Source organism: Nothobranchius furzeri, chromosome 3 (assembly GCF_043380555.1).
Source record: "Nothobranchius furzeri strain GRZ-AD chromosome 3, NfurGRZ-RIMD1, whole genome shotgun sequence".
NCBI classification, from domain to species: Eukaryota; Metazoa; Chordata; class Actinopteri; order Cyprinodontiformes; family Nothobranchiidae; genus Nothobranchius; species Nothobranchius furzeri.
In genome coordinates this window covers 87,085,848-87,104,873 of record NC_091743.1, presented here as the reverse complement: position 1 = coordinate 87,104,873, position 19,026 = coordinate 87,085,848, and the positions used below count along the sequence as shown (strand labels likewise).

The 19,026-nt window shown below is 43.8% G+C and overlaps 1 protein-coding gene across 4 annotated transcripts in view; it reads right to left on the bottom strand.

Moving 5' to 3' along the window:
* The window catches only part of pde5ab (phosphodiesterase 5A, cGMP-specific, b), a 158,918-nt gene that overhangs the window by 46,620 nt on the left and 93,272 nt on the right, over positions 1-19,026 (bottom strand). For all 4 annotated transcript variants that reach the window (XM_070549687.1, XM_054734092.2, XM_054734093.2 and 1 more), the window contains exon 8: positions 14,533-14,600. In XM_070549687.1, the coding sequence (XP_070405788.1) occupies positions 14,533-14,600 (68 nt within the window). The remainder of the gene's footprint in view (positions 1-14,532; positions 14,601-19,026) is intronic.

Below are 19,026 nucleotides of genomic sequence, written 5' to 3'. Positions count from 1 at the left end.
ATAATTGACCACTTGGTACGTAACAGTGTCAACAGAAGAGAACAGTAACTAGTTAGTTTTGGGATGACGGCTGAAGAAATGACACCAGCAGTGTTGTAAAAAAGACCTGCAACCCAGAAACGGAGACACCGTGGGACATGTGTCTCACTCGTTTTGTCTAGTCCACATACTGGTTGCAGCGTTTGAACGAGTTGCTTTAATTTTGGGGAAACGGACAAACGATGATTCAAATCAGTGCAAGTTTTGCGAGGCAGCCATTTTGTAAAAAAGGAAGTATATTCTGACTAGGGATGAGCGAGTACACCACTATCTGTATCTGTACTCGGAGTGGGCGTGGCCTAACCCGGAAGTGGGTGTAGTTTAACTGTTGCAAGTTCCTGCGGGTCAGAAACTGTGGCGAGAAGCGAGGGTCCCGGAAGGGTCGCAGAGATAAGGGATCAGAACTTGCTTCTTGGAGCGAAATTGGGCAGAAGGTCAAGAGGTGTCTGACCCAACCATCAGCAAAAGAGGAGGAGCTGCAGGAGACAGACTGAAGAGAGCCTATCAGGAGACGGAAAGCCTTCATGAGGAATGATGGACTTCGGGAAAAGACACCTAATGGCCTGTGTTCAGCTGAAAAGCCGTCCTGAAGAATGTGTTGAACTAAAAAATGTGTATCTGGTAGATGATCCCATGACCTTACTGTCATGGGATAAATGATTTATGTGTAACTAGAACTTTTAACCTTGTCTAGGCTGTCTCAAATGGAGTATAAAAAGAGGAGAGCAGAGAGGGGAAGAGAGAGTGAGCGTGTGTTAGAGGGTATTAGTCTGAAGCTGAAGAAGATTTAGAGTTGGTGTAAGCCAACTCATTATTCTAAGTTAATTATTAGGACTAATTTCTCCTTGGGGTTAGTGATCAGTCTTATATCTACCCATTTTTTGTATTTTTTAATTTTGTAATAAACTTTTTGAAAAAGAATCCACATTCCTGATTCTTAAAGGTCCTCTTTAAAGGTTCGAGTGGGGGCCCTGACCTGAACAATAAGGAGAGGTAAGCACATTAATTACAGGTTCCTGAATTATCAGGATTTGCTTTACGGTTTGTGACAGATTAAGAAAAAGAAACCTTAAGTAAAGAAGCTAGTCTTCTCCTCTCCCGTGAGTAACGAGAAGTCTTAAGGATGATAAGCCAAAACATTAGTAGGTTAAAATAGGCTCTGTTTGCAAGTGTGAAAAAGTCTCCGCCAGCGTGGGTAAGGTTGGATTAATTAGATTAATTGATAAATATATGTTAGCCTGATCAACTAACAAGAATCATTTTCTAGTTACCACCGCCCACAAAAGCTGACAGAGGAGCAAATTAATCCTAATATAACCCAAAGAATTGTCAGCGACAGATGGCCACCCGCTGAACTTTGCCCTAGTATCTAAAACCACTAGATAATGGGAGAAATTAAAAAAGAAAGTGTGCTATCACAAAAGAAATAGTACGGTATATAATCCCTCCTTAAAATAGGAAACTAGTTCTAATTAGGGGGTCCAAACCAGGGTCTAATACAATAAAACTCACCGACGCCCCACGAACCCCGAGAAAGCAGCGCAGTCTTAAGTTCTAACGGAACCAGGTTTTAAAGGAACCGATAAATAGGACACGCTCGCGACATAACCAGAAGTGGGTGTGGTTTACATCAATATTTTAAGTCTGATCAGAAGTTGCTATGTGTATTGTTTATCTGAAAACTATTTACAGAGCAGCCTCAGAGTTGAGATTAAATGTTTTTGATCACAATAGTAAAGGAACTATTACAGAACAAGTCTTTCATTAAAATCAGAACATTAATATTTAAGTGCATGAATTAAGAGAGAGAGAGAGAGAGAGAGAGAGAGAGAGAAGAAAAGATCTTTTCTATATCGCCTCTCAAGATAAAAATCATGGGGCGCTTCACAAAAACAAACATGTAAAATAGAATGGATGGACCGGACGCGGACTGAGCTGTGAGCTCCCGGCTGCAGAGTTTTGTGTGTAGGGAGGGGCGGGCGCTCTATGTGACTGGCCAATCACAGAGCGTGAAGACAGTCAGTTACCCAATGAGGATTTTCCTTAAGCACGATTACAGATATTTACGAGTTTTACTCGTTTCATGCTCGTACTCGTCAAAAATGCTTTATCCGTACCGGATACTCGTCTGAAACGAGTTTTCAGCTCATCCCTAATTCTAACCCTTAGTTGTAAAGTGCCTTGGGGAGTTGTAGGACTCCTACTTGTTTTGGAGTATCAGTCAGAGCTGAAAAGACACAAACTACACCAGCCAGACGTAAAACCTTCACAGTCTTTCTAAATTGTGCAGACGGAGAAAACGCTCTAATATTTGTGTTGTTTCTAAGAAATCAAGTAAAATTATTCAAATACAGCACAGACTCGCTGACCAGAGCTTCAGAGATGCTGTTCTGCAGACCTCAGCTGGAGCTACTGTTGCCTTTCTATCTGCAACAACCCTAGACATGGTTGTGAGTTCAAATCCCAGAAATACTCAGACCAGCACATCTGGTGCCAGCAATTACATTCAAATACCCTTAAATCTCAAGTAATCTCCATCCTGATGCCCAATTAGAACCTCAGCAGATGGTTAGATGAATGAATCCTGACACGTGACTGCAGGAAGCATCGAACAGGAGTATCTAGCCAAGTGGCTGGAGTGTTTTATTCAGTGTTTCCCTCGTAACAGAGATAGTCGTTTGGGTGGCGTGTACAGTTATCAGGTTTTGGGTTTTCCTGCATTATTCTCATCTAAATGGAAACGTTTAAAGCTGTATTTAGAAATCTCTCACTTCAGGGCCAGGTTCAGGCACATTTTCACCCAGGGTGACTTTTCTGTCCCAGAATGCTCCTCGGCGGCTCACGCTCCTGCTCCAGGCTAACGTGTGTTGAGATTTATCACAATTGTGTGATCTCATTTCCAGCTTTTATGAACTGGGAATGTTTTGTTGGATTTACCCTCAGAGAAACACACACTCCAGTGGGTTCATTCTTTTTACCATTTTTTATGATCTCAACAATAAAACTGACAAGTTATTTTGAGACATTTAGGAAAAATCTGTGAAAATTAAAAGTTTCATAAATGTCATAAATTAAAAATAGAGTTTTATCCTTTATGTTTTTGTATTTAGCAGACGCTTTTGTCCAAAGCGACTTACAAGTGATAATCGGCGTGTTGCCCTTGAGGCTAACAACAACAATAACAACAACAACATTGACATCAGTCATGGAGAGGAGGGAACAAAGGAGTGGACGGTAGAGAGGGGGGACGGGTGCAGGGAGGGTGCTAGTTTAGAAGATGCTCTCTGAAGAGCAGGGTCTTCAGGAGTTTCTTGAAAATTGAAAAGGAAGCCCCTGTTCTGGTAGTGCTTGGAAGGTCATTCCACATTTGTGGAACGATGCATGAGAAGAGTCTGGATTGTCCTGAGCGTGGTGTAGGCACTGCTAGCCGACGATCCTGTGATGACCGGAGCGGCCGGGCCGAGACGTAAGCCTTTGCAGGAGGATAAATGGTAAATGGCCTGTATTTGATATAGCGCCTTCTAGAGTCATGGAACCCCCCAAGGCGCTTTACAACACAATCAGTCATTCACACACACATTCACACACTGGTGGGGATGAGCTACATCGTAGCCACAGCTGCCCTGGGGCGCAATGACAGAGGCGAGCCTGCCGAGCACTGGCACCACCGGTCCATCCGACCACCACCAGCAGGCAAAGTGGGTTAAGTGTCTTGCCCAAGGACACAACGACAGCGACAGACTGAGCGGGGCTAGAACCTGCAACCTTCCGATTACGGGGCGAGCGCTTAACTCCTGTGCCACCGTTAGCCACAGGATTCAGGTAGATGGGAGCCGTACCGTCTCGGACTTTGTATGCTAGTGTTAGGAGTTTGAATTTGATGCGTGCTGCTAGCGGTAGCCAGTGGAGCTCAATGAACAGAGGGGGTGACGTGTGCTCTTTTTGGCTGATTGAAGACCAGACGCGCCGCTGCGTTCTGGACCATTTGAAGAGGTCTCACCGTACAGGCTAGAAGACCAGTTAGAAGGGCGTTGCAGTAATGGAGGCGGGAGATGACAGTAGATTGCACCAGGAGCTGGGATGAGAAATAACTGATGGGGAAACCATTTTTACACGCACTAATGGAACGTGCTAAACTCAAAATAATCAGGATCTTGTGCAGAAGGACCACCCTCAGCTGTCCCACCCAAGTAACGTCCAAATCACACAGCAGAGCTTTCATTCTGTATTTGCTGATACAAAAACACATCCAATAACCACACACACACACTTAGCTGTTAGCTGAACTGAGATTTAGATTAAATCTGAGATGCTGTGTGGAATCTGTGAAGTTCAGGCCACCCAGGAAACCAGAGGGTTCCAGCTGGAGGAGGGATTTCAATCTCGCTGCGTCTTAAATCAGATTAGAGCTGATTTGCTCCTCCTGACTGCTGCTGAAGCTCAGTCCGATGTCTCTCCTCTCATCCTGAGCCTGTAAATCATTAACTCGTTTACTTCACTGACGCGCCACCCAGTCTGAGCTTCCCTTCATACTGCTTTTCTTCTTTAATACGATTTAGTTTTAGCGTGTGTGTGTTTTTATTTTTCTAAAACAGCAGTGAGGTGTTTAATAAACATGGTTGTAAGGAACTGAGCGGCGGTTGAGTAATCACATTTGAATTATTACATAATAAAACAAACATGCTCGGTACACTACAGTAAACTAGTACCAATGTAGTACTTCTTTCACAATGAAGGAACAATGCTGTCCCTTTGCAGGCGTTCGCAACAGGAAGGAAAGGCTGCAGGTGAAGGTTAACCGTGTTCTGTCGCTCATGCTGAAACGTGGACGTGTTTCTTCCTGCTTTGCTTTGTCTCCAGACGGAGGGAGGAGACCTTTTCTGCCGGTCTCTTGTCTGGATTGAGTTTTAGAACCGCACAAAGACGCCGTTTTTGCCAAGCGACTTGTTTTCCTCTTGCACTCCCTTTGATGTTTGATGTTTTTATTTATTTAGCAGACGCTTTTATCCAAAGCGACTTACAATTCATAACCTATAGGGCAATGTTGTGATCTGTGGGGGAAACCGGAGCACCCGGAGGAAACCCACGCATGCACGGGGAGAACACGCAACTCCACGTAGAAAGGCCGCAGCCGAGTTTCGAACCTGCAACCTTCGTGCTGCGAGGCAACAGTGCTAACCACTGCGCCACCATGCATGATGTTCTGTTGTCCACGTGTTGTGCTGGCGTTGGGCTTCTTCTCCGCATCTGTTATGTTTTCATGGTATTTCTATTTGACTCCACATCATTTGTGGACACACGACACCCCTCTGTTCATTGAGCTCCACTGGCTACCGCTAGCAGCACGCATCAAATTCAAATGGCTAACACTAGCATACAAAGTCCGAGACGGTACGGCTCCCATCTACCTGAATCCTCTTGCAAAGGCTTACGTCTCGGCCCGGCCGCTCCGGTCATCACAGGATCGTCGGCCAGCAGTGCCTACACCACGCTCAGGACCATCCAGACTCTTCTCATGCATCGTTCCACAAATGTGGAATGACCTTCCAAGCACTACCAGAACTGCGGCTTCCTTTTCAATTTTCAAGAAACTCCTGAGGACCCTGCTCTTCAGAGCATCTTCTAAACTAGCACCCTCCCTGCACCCGCCCCCCCCTCTCTACCGTCCACTCCTTTGTTCCCTCCTCTCCATGATTGATGTCAAGTTGTTGTTGTAATTGTTGTTGTTAGCCTCAAGGGCAACACGCCGATTATCACTTATAAGTTGCTTTGGACAAAAGTGTCTGCTAAACACATAAACATCATTTATCTGCTGATATCTTGTCCTTTGGGCCTACTGATGTTTTTCTGACTGTCATGTATGATTTCTTGGTGTGTTGACATCATGTTTTTTCATCACTGTAATTATTTTTTCTGCCATGTCTTTGATATATGAAAGGGTTATTACTGGTTCTAGTCTCTCTGTGGTTCTGATTCTCTTTTCTTTTCTATGGGTGTTTGTAGATTTCCTTTTCTTATTGCCCATGTTGGGTATCCACGGGTTTTGAAAGCGTGTTGTATGCGTTGGTCCTCCAGTTAGCGCTCTTGTTCTTCTGTTATTGTAATTGCTCTGTGGTATAATGTTCTGATAACGGTCATTTATGTACCGTGGAACGTCCATAATAAGTATTGGTGTGTTGGTTTCCTGTATGTGTTATTTTTAGGGTTCTGTCTGCCTGCCTGGTTATTCTCATGTGCATGAACGTTATGCTGTTGTCTTTTTCTTCTTCATATGTAAACTTTATGTTACTGGTGACGTTGATGCAGTTCAGGTGTTTTGTTATCGTCTCCGTTTGTCTTGTGTGTGTGTGTGTGGGGGGGGGGGGGGGGGCAGTGGCTATGGCTTTCTGTTTCAGGTCTTCCATGAAGAACTCAGAAAGGGTGGCTGATGGCGGGTTTCCCGCGGCAAAGCCTTCTAGTTGTTAGTTTATGGCTCCGTTATAAATGATGAAGAAGAAGAAGAAGAAGAAGAAGAAGAAGAAGAAAATATCATTTCTATAGCGCCTCTCAAGATAAAAATCACGAGGCGCTTCACAAAAACAAAAAATGTAAAAATAAAAAAAGCATTTAGAAAATGTTTAAAAATATATTTAAGATGAGCAAAAAGAGACAATTGTGATTAAAAAACGTTAAGAAAGAGAGAGAGTGAACAGGAAAGAGGGAAATCAGTGGATCCTGAGGAAGGTGGAATAGGTGGGGAGAGCAGAATAAAGAGAGAGAGGTGAAGAAGGTCATACAAAAGCAGCCTGAACAAGTGAGTCTTCAGCTGCTTTTTAAAGGAGACCACTGAGTCCACTGATCTCAGGCTCAGGGGGAGAGAGGTCCAGAGTCTGGGGGCCACAGCAGCAGATGATCTGTCACCTTTGACCTTTAGCCTGGTGCTGCACAACCAGTAGGCTTTGATCACTGGACCTCAGGGACCTGCTGGGGGTGTAGGGACTAAGAAGATCACCAATGTTGAGCGGAGTTCACTACCAGTTCTACCGTGCTATGCTGTCTGCTGTGAGGTTCGTCCTTCATGTTTGGTCTCGTCTGATCCTGGTAGCTATTGTGTTGATGGGGTTTTGGACTAGTCATTAGCCAAAACATGGAGGGTAAAAAACTATGTTTTTACTAAGCAGTGTAAAAAAGAACAAAGTCATGGATAATGAAGTTACACGCACAACAATGTGACCTCTATTGTTACCCCCAAATTCCACTACCTCCGCTCCGGTCCGCCCCCGCCTTCCGCAGCCGCTCACTTCCGAACTCAATTTTTACTGGTACCCGCTCTACAACGGCTCCGCTCCGGTGCGGAGACCTGAGGCGCGCAAACAGGCATGCGCGGGATTTTCGAGATCTTGCGATACAGTCCGAGCAATAAACGCGGAAGTTAGATCCAAACACCCGTTGTGTGGGAGAAGCATCGGCATGAACTGTTTAATCTGCCCATCATTTGTGTTGAGAGATCAGCAGTGTTTGGATCAACAAAGTGTGACTACTTTGATAGTAGAAACTGTATTTATGGCTTATTTTTGTGCATTTAAACTTCAGCCGCCATTGATAGTTGTTAAAAGTTGTTAAATCTGTGCATATGAAACAAAAAACACTTTTTGTTTATCGATTTATTGTGAAAAACGGAAGTTGTGCTTGCTCCTTTCCTGTTGGGTGGTTGTGATTTCTGTCCATTTACTGCGGAGGTGCTCCGGTGTCCGGCAAAAATAGGATCGATTCTATTTTTGCCGGACGCCGGAACAGAGGGCGGCGCACGGCGCCGCACTGCCGGAGCACGGCCGCAGTAGTGGAATTGCTCTGATTGACTACAACGGGACCGATTTTGCTCCGGCGTTCGTGTCGGAGCGGAGCGCAGCGGAGGTAGTGGAATTTGGGGGTTAACCTACTCTGTCTGGTTGTAAATGAGCGGTTTTGTAACAAGACTTCGACTCCTTACTGGGCCAGAGCTAAGAACTGACTTCATTAGTTCGAGTCACAGAGACCAACAGCCAGGGTGGTACGTTATTAAAAATCATGTATTTTTATGCAGTATTAAAGAATACAAGATTATTCAGTCGATGACTTGGAAAGCTCTTTACATGATGCTGCACTCCTGCTCTCATTGAGGTGTTCTAGTCATCAGACATGAAAAACAAGTCACTGTTCAAAGCCTCCTGTAGACAGAATAGAGACAGGTCTTTTACATCCACAAGGGTCCAGTTAAAGCCCTCCAATTAAATTATTACAATCTTCCATACGTGACAGGGCAACAGTGGCCGAGTGCCTGGCCCGCAACCAGAAGGCTGCAGGTTTGAGCCCCATCTGCTGAAGCCGTTGTGTCCTTGGGCAAGACACTCAACCACCTTGCCTGCTGGTAGTGGTCAGAGCTGGTGCCTGTGTTCAGCAGCATCGCTTCTGTCAGTGCTCCCCGGCGCAGCTGTGGCTACCGTGTAGCTCATCAGCACCAGGATGATAATGTGTTTACATTGGTAGGGCTGCAACAACTAATCAATAAAATCAATAAAAATCGATGAAGAAATGCGTGAGCGACGCGGTAAACTATTTGTAGACGTAGCACTCATGCAACATCTCTTCGAGTGACTTTTCCTCAGAACTTTATTGGACCAAGGAATGTTGCTCGTTTTTGTGTAAGGAAGATGCCTTTTACTGAGGCACAATGAGCTCATCTAGGTGCACAAAGGCAGAAACTGTCCAAAGTTTGGCATCAAAAGTTTGGGCAGATGGCTTATGCTAGCGGGTAGCAGCCTCACAATCAGGTGGGGTTCCAAAAAGACCAACACATTCTCAGTCCCAAAGCGTCAAAATATGACGCGTGTGACCAAGCCTCAATAAATGACGATTCGGGATGCCCCAGCGCGTCAGGAGAGGACGATCAGGGACACGTAGGATGGCGATTTGACACCCGCGGTCACATGGACACTATTCCCCGATTTTACCTTCCCCTCACCCCCATCCTAACCTTAACTCAGTAACTCAGCTGAGTTAAGGTTAGAATGGGGGTGAGGGGAAGGTCAAGTAGTTCACAAGTCGGTCTAATGTCCGTCTCACCGCGGGCGTCAGACACCGACGCTCTGGGACAGTGCGTCCTCTCCTGGCCCGCTGGGGTATCCTGAATCGTCATATATTGAGGCTTGGTCACACACGTCATATTTTCGACGCTTTGGGTGTGAGAATGTGTTCAAAAGACACGATGGTCCTGAAACTAAGAACATCTCAACTCTACAAGCATGAGGAAAGGCCCATCATCCTGTTTATTCTTCGCTGTCTGAAGCGCTGTGGAGCAGAACAGCTGCTTCAAGTCTGCTCTGCTCAGCCGCAGCAGGAGTATGGCAAGCCACTGTAGCATGTAATTCACCAACACGTCTATCTGTGAACATAATTTAAACTAGATTATTGCTAACCCGTACATAATAATTTGTCGCCATTACATTTTCAGCAGTAGAAATCATCATCATCATCTTCATCTTCTTCATCATCAGCCCTTATTTATAAAGCACTTTCCTTCCACCACAGGCCAACCAAAGTGCTGTTCACCTACACAGAAATTAAAACACTACAGACCCAATCGATGGCCAGCCATAAAACACACACAGCCATAAATAAAAACGAGATAAAATCAAGAGATGTTGATAAAAACTAAATTATTAGGTAAAAATACAATAATCCGGGTAATCATTTACGAATTTAACCAGAAATATCTAAACGCTATAACTAACTCACCTGCTGAGGGAACGCCACTGAATAAAGGTGAGTCTTCAACTGACTCTTAAAAACAGACAGGGAGGATGACTGGTCATAGCCTAAGTATGGATATTTAGGTGATGGCACGTTTTACACGCTTTTGAACTGTTTTCTAATCATATTCTGTTGTTAAAGTAAAGAAAGGTGAGAATAAATGTCTCCCTGACAGTTTTTACATTTTCCATTTAATCCGATCGAGTCGAGACCCCATCCGATTCATCGATGATCTAAAAATCATTTGTTGCAGCACTAATGACCAGTGTGTTATAAAGAGCCTTGGGGGGTTTAGAACCCTAGAAGGTGCTAAGTGATTTACAGACCATTTAGATCCACAATCCAACATAATGTCCCACTGAGAACATTTTAAATTTCCTTTAGATCTATCTGTAAGGTTTTCATCAATTCAATTCAATTCTGTTTATTTCTTAAGCGCCAAATCGGGACCAGAGTCGTCTCATGGACCTTCACACAGTAATCAGTACAGTACAGGTCATTTCATTAAGGCAATCAGAAAAAATGTTCCTACATAAGGAACCCAGCAGGTTGCACCGAGTCACTGACTAGTGTCAGAGTCTTTACAGCAACCCTCATACTAAGCAAGCATGCAGTGACAGTGGAGAGGAAAACTCCCTTTTAACAGGAAGAAACCTCCAGAGGATCCTGACTCTGTAAGCATTCTCAAATTAGCTTCAAACCTTTAACCCTTTACAGGGCCAGCGTCTATATTTAGACACTTCCACTCGCATCATAAATGACGTCGGTGTGTCTTTTCACGAACTCTTAGAATTACAGGATTTTCACCCAAACAATCATCAGAGATTAAGCTAGTGACGGTTAGCGCCATGGCGCCATTCCACCAATCAGTGCGGAGTATAGCTCACCAAATACTGATGTGTCTGCAGAGCCAGAAAACTGCTCGGTCTCTAAAACCAACAATGCTAGGTTTATGAAGGTTGGCTAGTTGTGCTAAAGAAGGATACATGTGTGTCTTAGCATGAAAATCAGATCTAGCATATTTGAACGTACGCCCTGAACAAGTTAAAGACGCTATGAAGATTTTTAGGTAAAATCTGTTGTTTTTTAGACATAATCTTAATATTCATGGTAACAGTAATAATAACAGTTATAATTAATATTGAATACATTTTACAGTTTTAAACTAAGATTTCTCTGGGAACAATTATTTTGCCACCAATCTCACAATCAGTGATGATGATGATGATGAACAGGAGGAAGATGACATTGAGGCAGATCATCAAATGTAAAATATTCTAAAATATTCTAAAAATCTAAATTTGATCAGAAATTGTATCTATTGAAAAACATCCTTTCAAAAATATTCCACAATAATCAGTTTTTATAAAAAAATATACTAGATTATTTAATAGTTGTGATATATTCTGTATTATTGAACAGTGATGCAATGTTCAAAATGAGCTAGATTATTCTAAAGTGTCTTATACTTACCTGTATTGTTCAAAAATATTGTTTATTTAACTTGCTCGTGTGTTTTATTTTGGGATTTCTTTTACCAGAACAGGGCCAACGTCCATATTTGATCACTTTGTTTTCTCTGATTTTCTGCATGAAAATAAATATTTTAGAAAAATTTTAACTGCAGAAATACACTTTAGTTATTTACCACAATAACACCCTGGGGTTGAAATTAAAACATTTAAATAAGGCACCGACCCTGATGTGTAAGGTTTTCATCAACATCTTATCTGGTTGAACAGGACAAGCGTTGCCCCCTCTGCACTGACAAAACCTTCAACTGCTAGGCGACACGGTCAAAGGTACCTCCTCACGCTCACGGGCAGCTCCAACCAGCTCGGTATATTGTTGCTTGATGCATCAATTAAAACAGGAAAAGAACACAATCTCAGATGTTTTATTACACAACCCAGCCCTTCCCGGTCTGCTTTGCAGACGGATTAATTGATTAATAATAAATGTGAAGCACTGTGCAGCTTGTGTCAGGTGCCCGAGTCGAGGCTTGGGCCGGCACCAGTCAGGAGGTCGGAACACCACACAGAGCTGCCTCCAGACTCCGTATCCAGTCACAAACACAGTTCAAAACAACGTTTATGAACACGTTGGACTTTTTAAAGCTGGTGTTTATAAATCCTGCTTGTGTGGAACTTCTGTTTACCAACAGCGGTTTCAGAATCGCTGCACCGCCTCCCCGTACGTTTCAGGATTGACTTTAAGGTTCTTCTAATGTTTTTTTGAGTGTCCTAATAGTCTTGGGCATTCTTACCTCTCAGAACTGCTTTTACCATATGAGCCCTCACAGCCTCTGCGCTCCTCTGGCAGGTGTCTCCTGCTCATCCTGAAGTCAGGACACACACTCACGGCGAGGCGTCCTTCCAGTGTTACGGGACTGTTAATGCTTTTAAACTGGGAATTTTGGGTCATTTTAATTCTGTAAAGCACTTTGAGTCTGACTTTTGTTTAAAAAGCACTTTATAAATAAATCTGATTGGATCGAAGATCTATAAAGAGCTCTCACAACGACTGCTGTTTAAAACAGCTTTTATAAAACATCTGGTGTGTGGGTAAATGGCCTCTGGTTGGATGATGAGCAAGTTGTGACTTAGTCCAAAGATGGCCTTGAGGGATAGGAAGAAGAGCTTCCAGCTGAAAACCTGAACATCTGAGGATCTGGCAGGTAGAGGAGGATCTCAACAACTAGGGATGAGCCGGATACTCTTTTCAGAAGAGTATCCGGTACGGATAAAGCATTTTTGACGAGTACGAGCATGAAATGAGTAAAACTCGTAAATATCTGTAATCGTGCTGAAGGGAAATCCTCATTGGGTAACTGACTGTCTTCCCGCTCTGTGATTGGTCAGTCAAATAGAGCGCCCGCCCCTCCCTACACACAAAGCTCTGCAGCCGGGAGCTCACAGCTCAGTCCGCGTCCAGTCCATCCACGCACACACACACACACACACACACACACACACACACACACACACACACACACACACACACACACACACACACACACACACACACACACACACACACACACAGTAATGGATCTCTCTGTGCTTGCTTCACTGTTCACGTTTCTTCAGTACTCCCTATGTTTTCTTCAGTTTGCTTCTTTTTAAAGTTACTTTAAAGTTACTTTTGTCGTAACGTACGTGGTGCCTTTGACAAGACAGAGCTGAAAACGGCTCGTGCTGCGTCAGTCACTGCCTCCGCTCCGGTCGGGTTTTTTTTTCCCTTCTCTCTCTCTCCTCTTCCTCAGGATCCACTCCCTCTTTCCTATTCACTCTCTCTCTTTCTTTACATTTTTTAATCACAATTGTGTATTTTTTGCTCATTTTAAATATATTTTAATCATTTTCTAAATTCTTTTTTCTATTTTACATGTTTTGTTTTTGTGAAGCGCCTCGTGATTTTTATCTTGAGGCGCTATAGAAAAGATCTTTTCTTCTCTCTCTCTTAATTCATGCACTTAAATATTAATGTTCTGATTTTATTGAAAAACTTGTTGTGTAATAGTTTCTTTCCTATTGTGATCAAAAACATTTCATCTCAACTCTGAGGCTGCTCTGTAAATAGTTTATAAATAAACAATACACATAGCAACTTCTGATCAGACTTAAAATAACGTATTGATGGAAACCACACCCACTTCTGGGTTAGGCCACGCCCACTCCGAGTACAGATACAGATAATTTAGATGGTTGAACAGATACAGATACAGATAGTGGTGTACTCGCTCATCCCTATCAACACCCCCCCCCCCCCCCCTCCCCACACACACACACACACACACAGCATGTAAGGGGCTCGACACACGGGAGGTGACAAACGACCGCGATCAGCGAAATTCGTCGCTGTCGCTTTTATTACCTGACACACGGGAGGCGACCCGCGGCAGCGGCCAGCGGCAAAGCCGTCTACGCGTTCTATTCCATGGCAAAATTGAAACTTCTGTTGTTTTGTTTGGCTGTGTCAGGTTGGAGGGAATTAAGGTTATTTAAGCGGTTCAGAGTTAATAAAGCGGTAGATATGATGTTTCACAAGGTGCTGCTAGAGTTATGTGAAATCTTACTTCTGATTTTACTATAAAACATAATAATAATCAACTTCTCCTCCATGTTTGCTCGGAGGTGTACGGAGCATCCTGTCCGCTCATTGGTCAGTGAATGAAACCTCCGTTGATTGGTCCTCGTCCGAGCGACAGCGATGAAAAGTTGAAAATGTTTCAACTTTCTGGGATCGCGTCGCTGGGTCGCCTGTGCACGACACGTGCACGAGCGCAAAATTTCACACGCACGTTTTTCGTGTTTCGCTTGGTAGGAGGGAGACCCGCGATTATCGCTTTGTCGCGCACGTCTCATTGAAAATGAATGGAGGAGAGGCGAAGTCGCCTCCCGTGTGTCGAGCCCATAAGAGCCGCTCAGCAGACGTTGGGAACGAGGCTGCGCTGCTGTTGCTGCGTTTGTAATTTCTGACTCAATTTAAAATGAGTGAAAAGGCATGATTAGTGTCTCATTACATTCCCAACTTGGCTCTCCTCCGTCTCTGTGTGACGATAATGAATCCTTGTGAAGATGGCCATTAAACCAACATCATCTAATGGCCTCTGAGGGGGATGGAGGAGGGTCGTTTGTAAGATGAAGGAAGCATCAGCAGTAATAGCCAGTGGAAACAGCTGGAGAATTAATAACAGACCTGAGCTGAGCGGGACTCTCTTACCTTTTGGGGGGCTCTAGGACTTCACCCAGCTCCTCGTATTCCATGTGAAAAACACCGGAGAAGGAATTCTGGAGCGAGAATGAAAGCAGGTTTATTTTAGCGGGATAGAGATGTGGTTACAGCTTCATGTGAGGCCGACTTGAGTTTAAAAACCAAGAACAGAACACACACAAGGTTTTGGTTCTGTCTAGTTTCAGCTCCGTTCCTCTGTGTTTGGCTGCAGAGACCAGCTTCCTCGTTCTGATCCAACTAAGTTATCAGAACCTTAAAATATCCAGAGTTTGCCAGAGACAAGGCACTGGGACTGAAGTCCAAGCATTAAAAATACACATTGATTTATTACCCATCAGGCCTTGCCAGAAGGAGAGTTTATTTCAACATTCCAGCGCTCCTTTAGTCTCCCCCCTTATAGGGACTTGTTTTCTCTCAACCTTCACTCTCAGTCCCTCACAAAGGATCATTTTTCCACTTCTAAGTGGGACAGGATGTTGAAGATACATGAGGCTCCTGCTGCTGAGCACAGATTTACACACCGTAGCTCTGTGGCATTGGTTTACTCTCATCCATCCAGGCGAGGGCAATAAAGCTGTTTTAAACAGAAAAGGGACCCAGAAGGGTTATGACATTTATTGGGGTCTCTGGGAAAGAGGAAGGTTTAAAACAGGATGACATGGAGTAAAGCACAACTGGAATAGAAATGGGAAAACTGGAACAAATCCAATTTATCTTTAGAGCCATACGTCAAAGCTTTAAATGACATGTGAGGACAAAAGCTCCGAGGCTCCTCTTCAGAGCAACTCAACTCCTAACAAGACTGATAAACTTCCTGTTGGTCATAAACAGACTGCAGCCGACTCACCCATCCCTCATGGGTGATGTTTAGGAACAACAGCCAACAAATGAATGTTTTTGTGCCTTAAAACCACGAAGCTGGTCTAAAACAAGCCGGCGTGAGGCCTTATAGCTTTACGTTTGTTGATTAGACTGTAAAATAATAATAGCATGCTTCACAGTTGGCTGCACTAACAAACAAGGCAAGGCAGCTTTATGTCTAGAGCACATTTCAAACACAGAGGCGATTCAATGTGCTTTACAATTATCAGGACATGATATGAAAACAACATAAATACACAAACTAAAATACACACAGATAGAATTACAGTTTAGAGCTAAATAAGGAGACAAAGTTACAGCGCAGATTACGGTGGAGATGACGCATGATAAGAAACGATGCTTTTAAATGCTGATGAGTACATGAGGGTTTTTAGTTTTGATTTAAACAACACTAGGGTCGGGGCAGATCTGAGGTCATGGGGGAGCTGATTCCATACGTGAGCAGCATAGTAACTAAAAGCATCTCCACCATGATTGGTTCTGACCCGTCGTTCTACCAGCTGATTGTTTCCAAGGGATTTCAGAGCCCTATTGGGTGTTTATACAGGAATGAGATCTGACATGTATTTTGGTCCCATGCCATTGAGTGATTTATAAACTAGTAGGAGCACTTTGAAGTATATTCTGTGGTTTACTGGTAACCAGTGTAGGGATCTAAGAACAGGAGTGATGTTCTCTTAGTTCTTGTTAAGACTCTAGCAGCAGCATTCTGAACAAGCTGCAGTTGCTTCACAGCTTTTTTGGGAAGACCAGTTAGGAGACCATTGCGATAGTCCAGCTGACTGGAAATAAAAGCATGAATACGTTTCTCTAAGTCTGGTCTGGACTTGAGACCTCTGACTCTTGATGTTTGATGAAGGTGATAAAATGCTGATTTAGTTATAGCCTTAATATGTCCAGAGAAGCTCAAGTCAGAGTCAATGATAACACCAAGATTTCTAACCTGGGTATTTGTCTTTATTCCCCTGGAGTCTAGCTGAGCAATAACATCCATTCTATCCTTCTTGTTGCCAAAGACAATAACTTCAGTCTTGTCTTTGTTTAGCTGGAGGAAGTTTGACTGCATCCAGTCGGGACGAGGGTGTAGATCCAGTTTCTCAATTGTATATTTTGATATGAACAACAGAGAATAGATAGCAGCTATCAGTCAAAGGGACTGGAAGCCCCAAAGCCAGCAGGTTTACGTTCATATAACCAAGACAGGGACTGACTGTGAAGGACCAGAACTGTGTTTGTATTATTTATTTATTGATAATCTCACATTCCACAATGGAGAATGTTTTAGATATTGCTGTTAACTGGTAGGGACCAGGGGCCTCATTTATCAAGCTTGCTTACGCACAAAACGGGGTCAGAAAACTCCATAAGCAGCTTTCCATGCAAACTTTGGGATTTAAAAAAAAAACGTAGCGGAAAAATGTGTGCAACTTTAAGTTGACTAAGGGCCTGGCTTACACACATTTTGGACATGGAGATCACCTGCAGCGACGCCTTCTCACACCCTAAGCGTCGAAAAATGACGCGCTGTGCCAGAGAATCGGTTTCTGACGCACGCGGTAAAACAGAGATTTGACCGAATTGTGACCTTTACCCTCTTGCTATTTAAAGGGGCATTATGGAAGTTTGACAGCCGAAACATGTATAGAAATAATAAATGTCTTCTTCATACATTCTCCTGCAATGCCCTGGTCCTGTAGAATGAGCCCTGGCATTTTTACTGTGATTGCCTGTTTTTCTGTAAAATCACAGAAAAAGAGAGATGCTCGGGTCGAGCAGGCTGCTTCAATTGATCAGTTGTCAGATCACACATAAAAAGCACTTTGGATTGCTACTATCTGTCTCACCGAGACAGATCTCAGACAGATCCTGAGACGCTCCTGCCTGACATATTTATTTTATTCACGGAAAAAAATCAGACTAGTGATTTCTCTTGGAGTTCAGTTTATACATTCAAACAGCACATCACTCTATTTAAACTACTTACATGTAAATCTATGTTATTTGTCCATCCATCCATTTTCATCCGCTTATCCGGAGTCGGGTTGTGGGGGCAGTAGTCGAGAGACCCAGACTTCCCTCTCCCCAGCCACTTGGGCCAGCTCCTCCGGGGAAATCCCAAGGCGTTCCCTGGCCAGGTCAACTCCGACAGCTTCTGGCGTTTTTAAAAAGTATCCCAGGGGCACGGTAAGGGTCTGAGATGTTTAGTCTATTTAATTTCTGACTATATAAAATGATTTCTTTGGTTTTAAAGTGTGAAGTAAACTCCGACGAAGTAAAATCCAAGCCGATCCCGTTCATTTTGTTTACATTTGTTGCCTGCCAACATGGCGTCTACTCTCTGAGAGTCACGTGACGTCCGGAGCTCTATAGTCCTCCTAAGTCAGACCAGTCTCACCTATAGTGACTCTCACCCGGGAGTCCGGGTATCAAATCCTTATCGGAAAATTTTTTGTATCCGCCACAGATCTCTCTGAAGAACTCACAGCATTGACGGCTTTGGCAACGCTGTGCCACTCCATGGATTTTCTCTTATTTGTTTTGCAGAAACACTTCCTTTCATTTCTACGCCTCACCCACAAGTAACTCAAGATCTGTTTGTGAAATAGCGCTTCCTTGATCTGCGGCCGCCATCGTCACTGGTGGAGCGCTGCAACGAGCCGGCTTATGTATTTGCATGAGATCCACAAGGCACCTTGGACTGACCATTTATGGCAGAAAGTGGGCGTGTTGAGGGCGGTATGTGATCCCGAAACACCTGAGAACATTTCTAGTTAGTTTCTGATTTATAAAGCGGAGATTGCGTGCAGCTGTGCGTACTCCATGTTTTATAGGTCACAAGCTTACTCGGCTTAAGTAAATTTTTTTGCTGAGCTTAAGTGCGGTTTTACTAAGGATTCTACGCAATGTTTTATAAATGAGACCCCTGGTCTTTTGTAGGTTTTATACCAGCTCTGATAGAGAGTGAAACGCTGATGGTTTTCACACAATGGCATAATCGGTGTGGGGTGAATTCTGGCAAACTCAGCAATCAAATCGGTGAACGCAGCAGAAGGGAGAAGGTACGAGTTTATTTCTAAGCTAGTTGAATCCAAATTTTGTAAATATTGCCCTAAATGAGCCCCAACTAGGTGTGTTCCTTCTTCCAACAAGTGAGCTGGGCTGGAACTAATGGAAACAACGCTAAACTGGCAGGAACACTCTCAGCTGCCACTTTTGTCCTCCAGTCAATACTCCCATTACTGTTGAGGCCCACCATTAAGGGACAAGTGTGATCAGGTAATGTAGGTGCAAAGGGTCAATACTAAACAGGCACACACACACACACACACACACACACACACACACACACAGTGTCGGGATCTGCTCTATCTGCCCCTGCTGTCTTGTGTCTGGTCTTGCCTCATTAAGTGTTCATTTAACTCACCTGCCCCTCGTTACCCTACCCACCTGTTCTCCTGATTACCCTCGTGTATTTAAACCCTCGGTTTGTGCTCATCTGAGTCAGGTCTTCTTCTTGTCTTCCCGCCTGCCACCATTCAATAGAACAGTTGATGTTAAACCTGCCGGTGTGCCTTTGGGCCTGTTTCCATCGCCACAGCC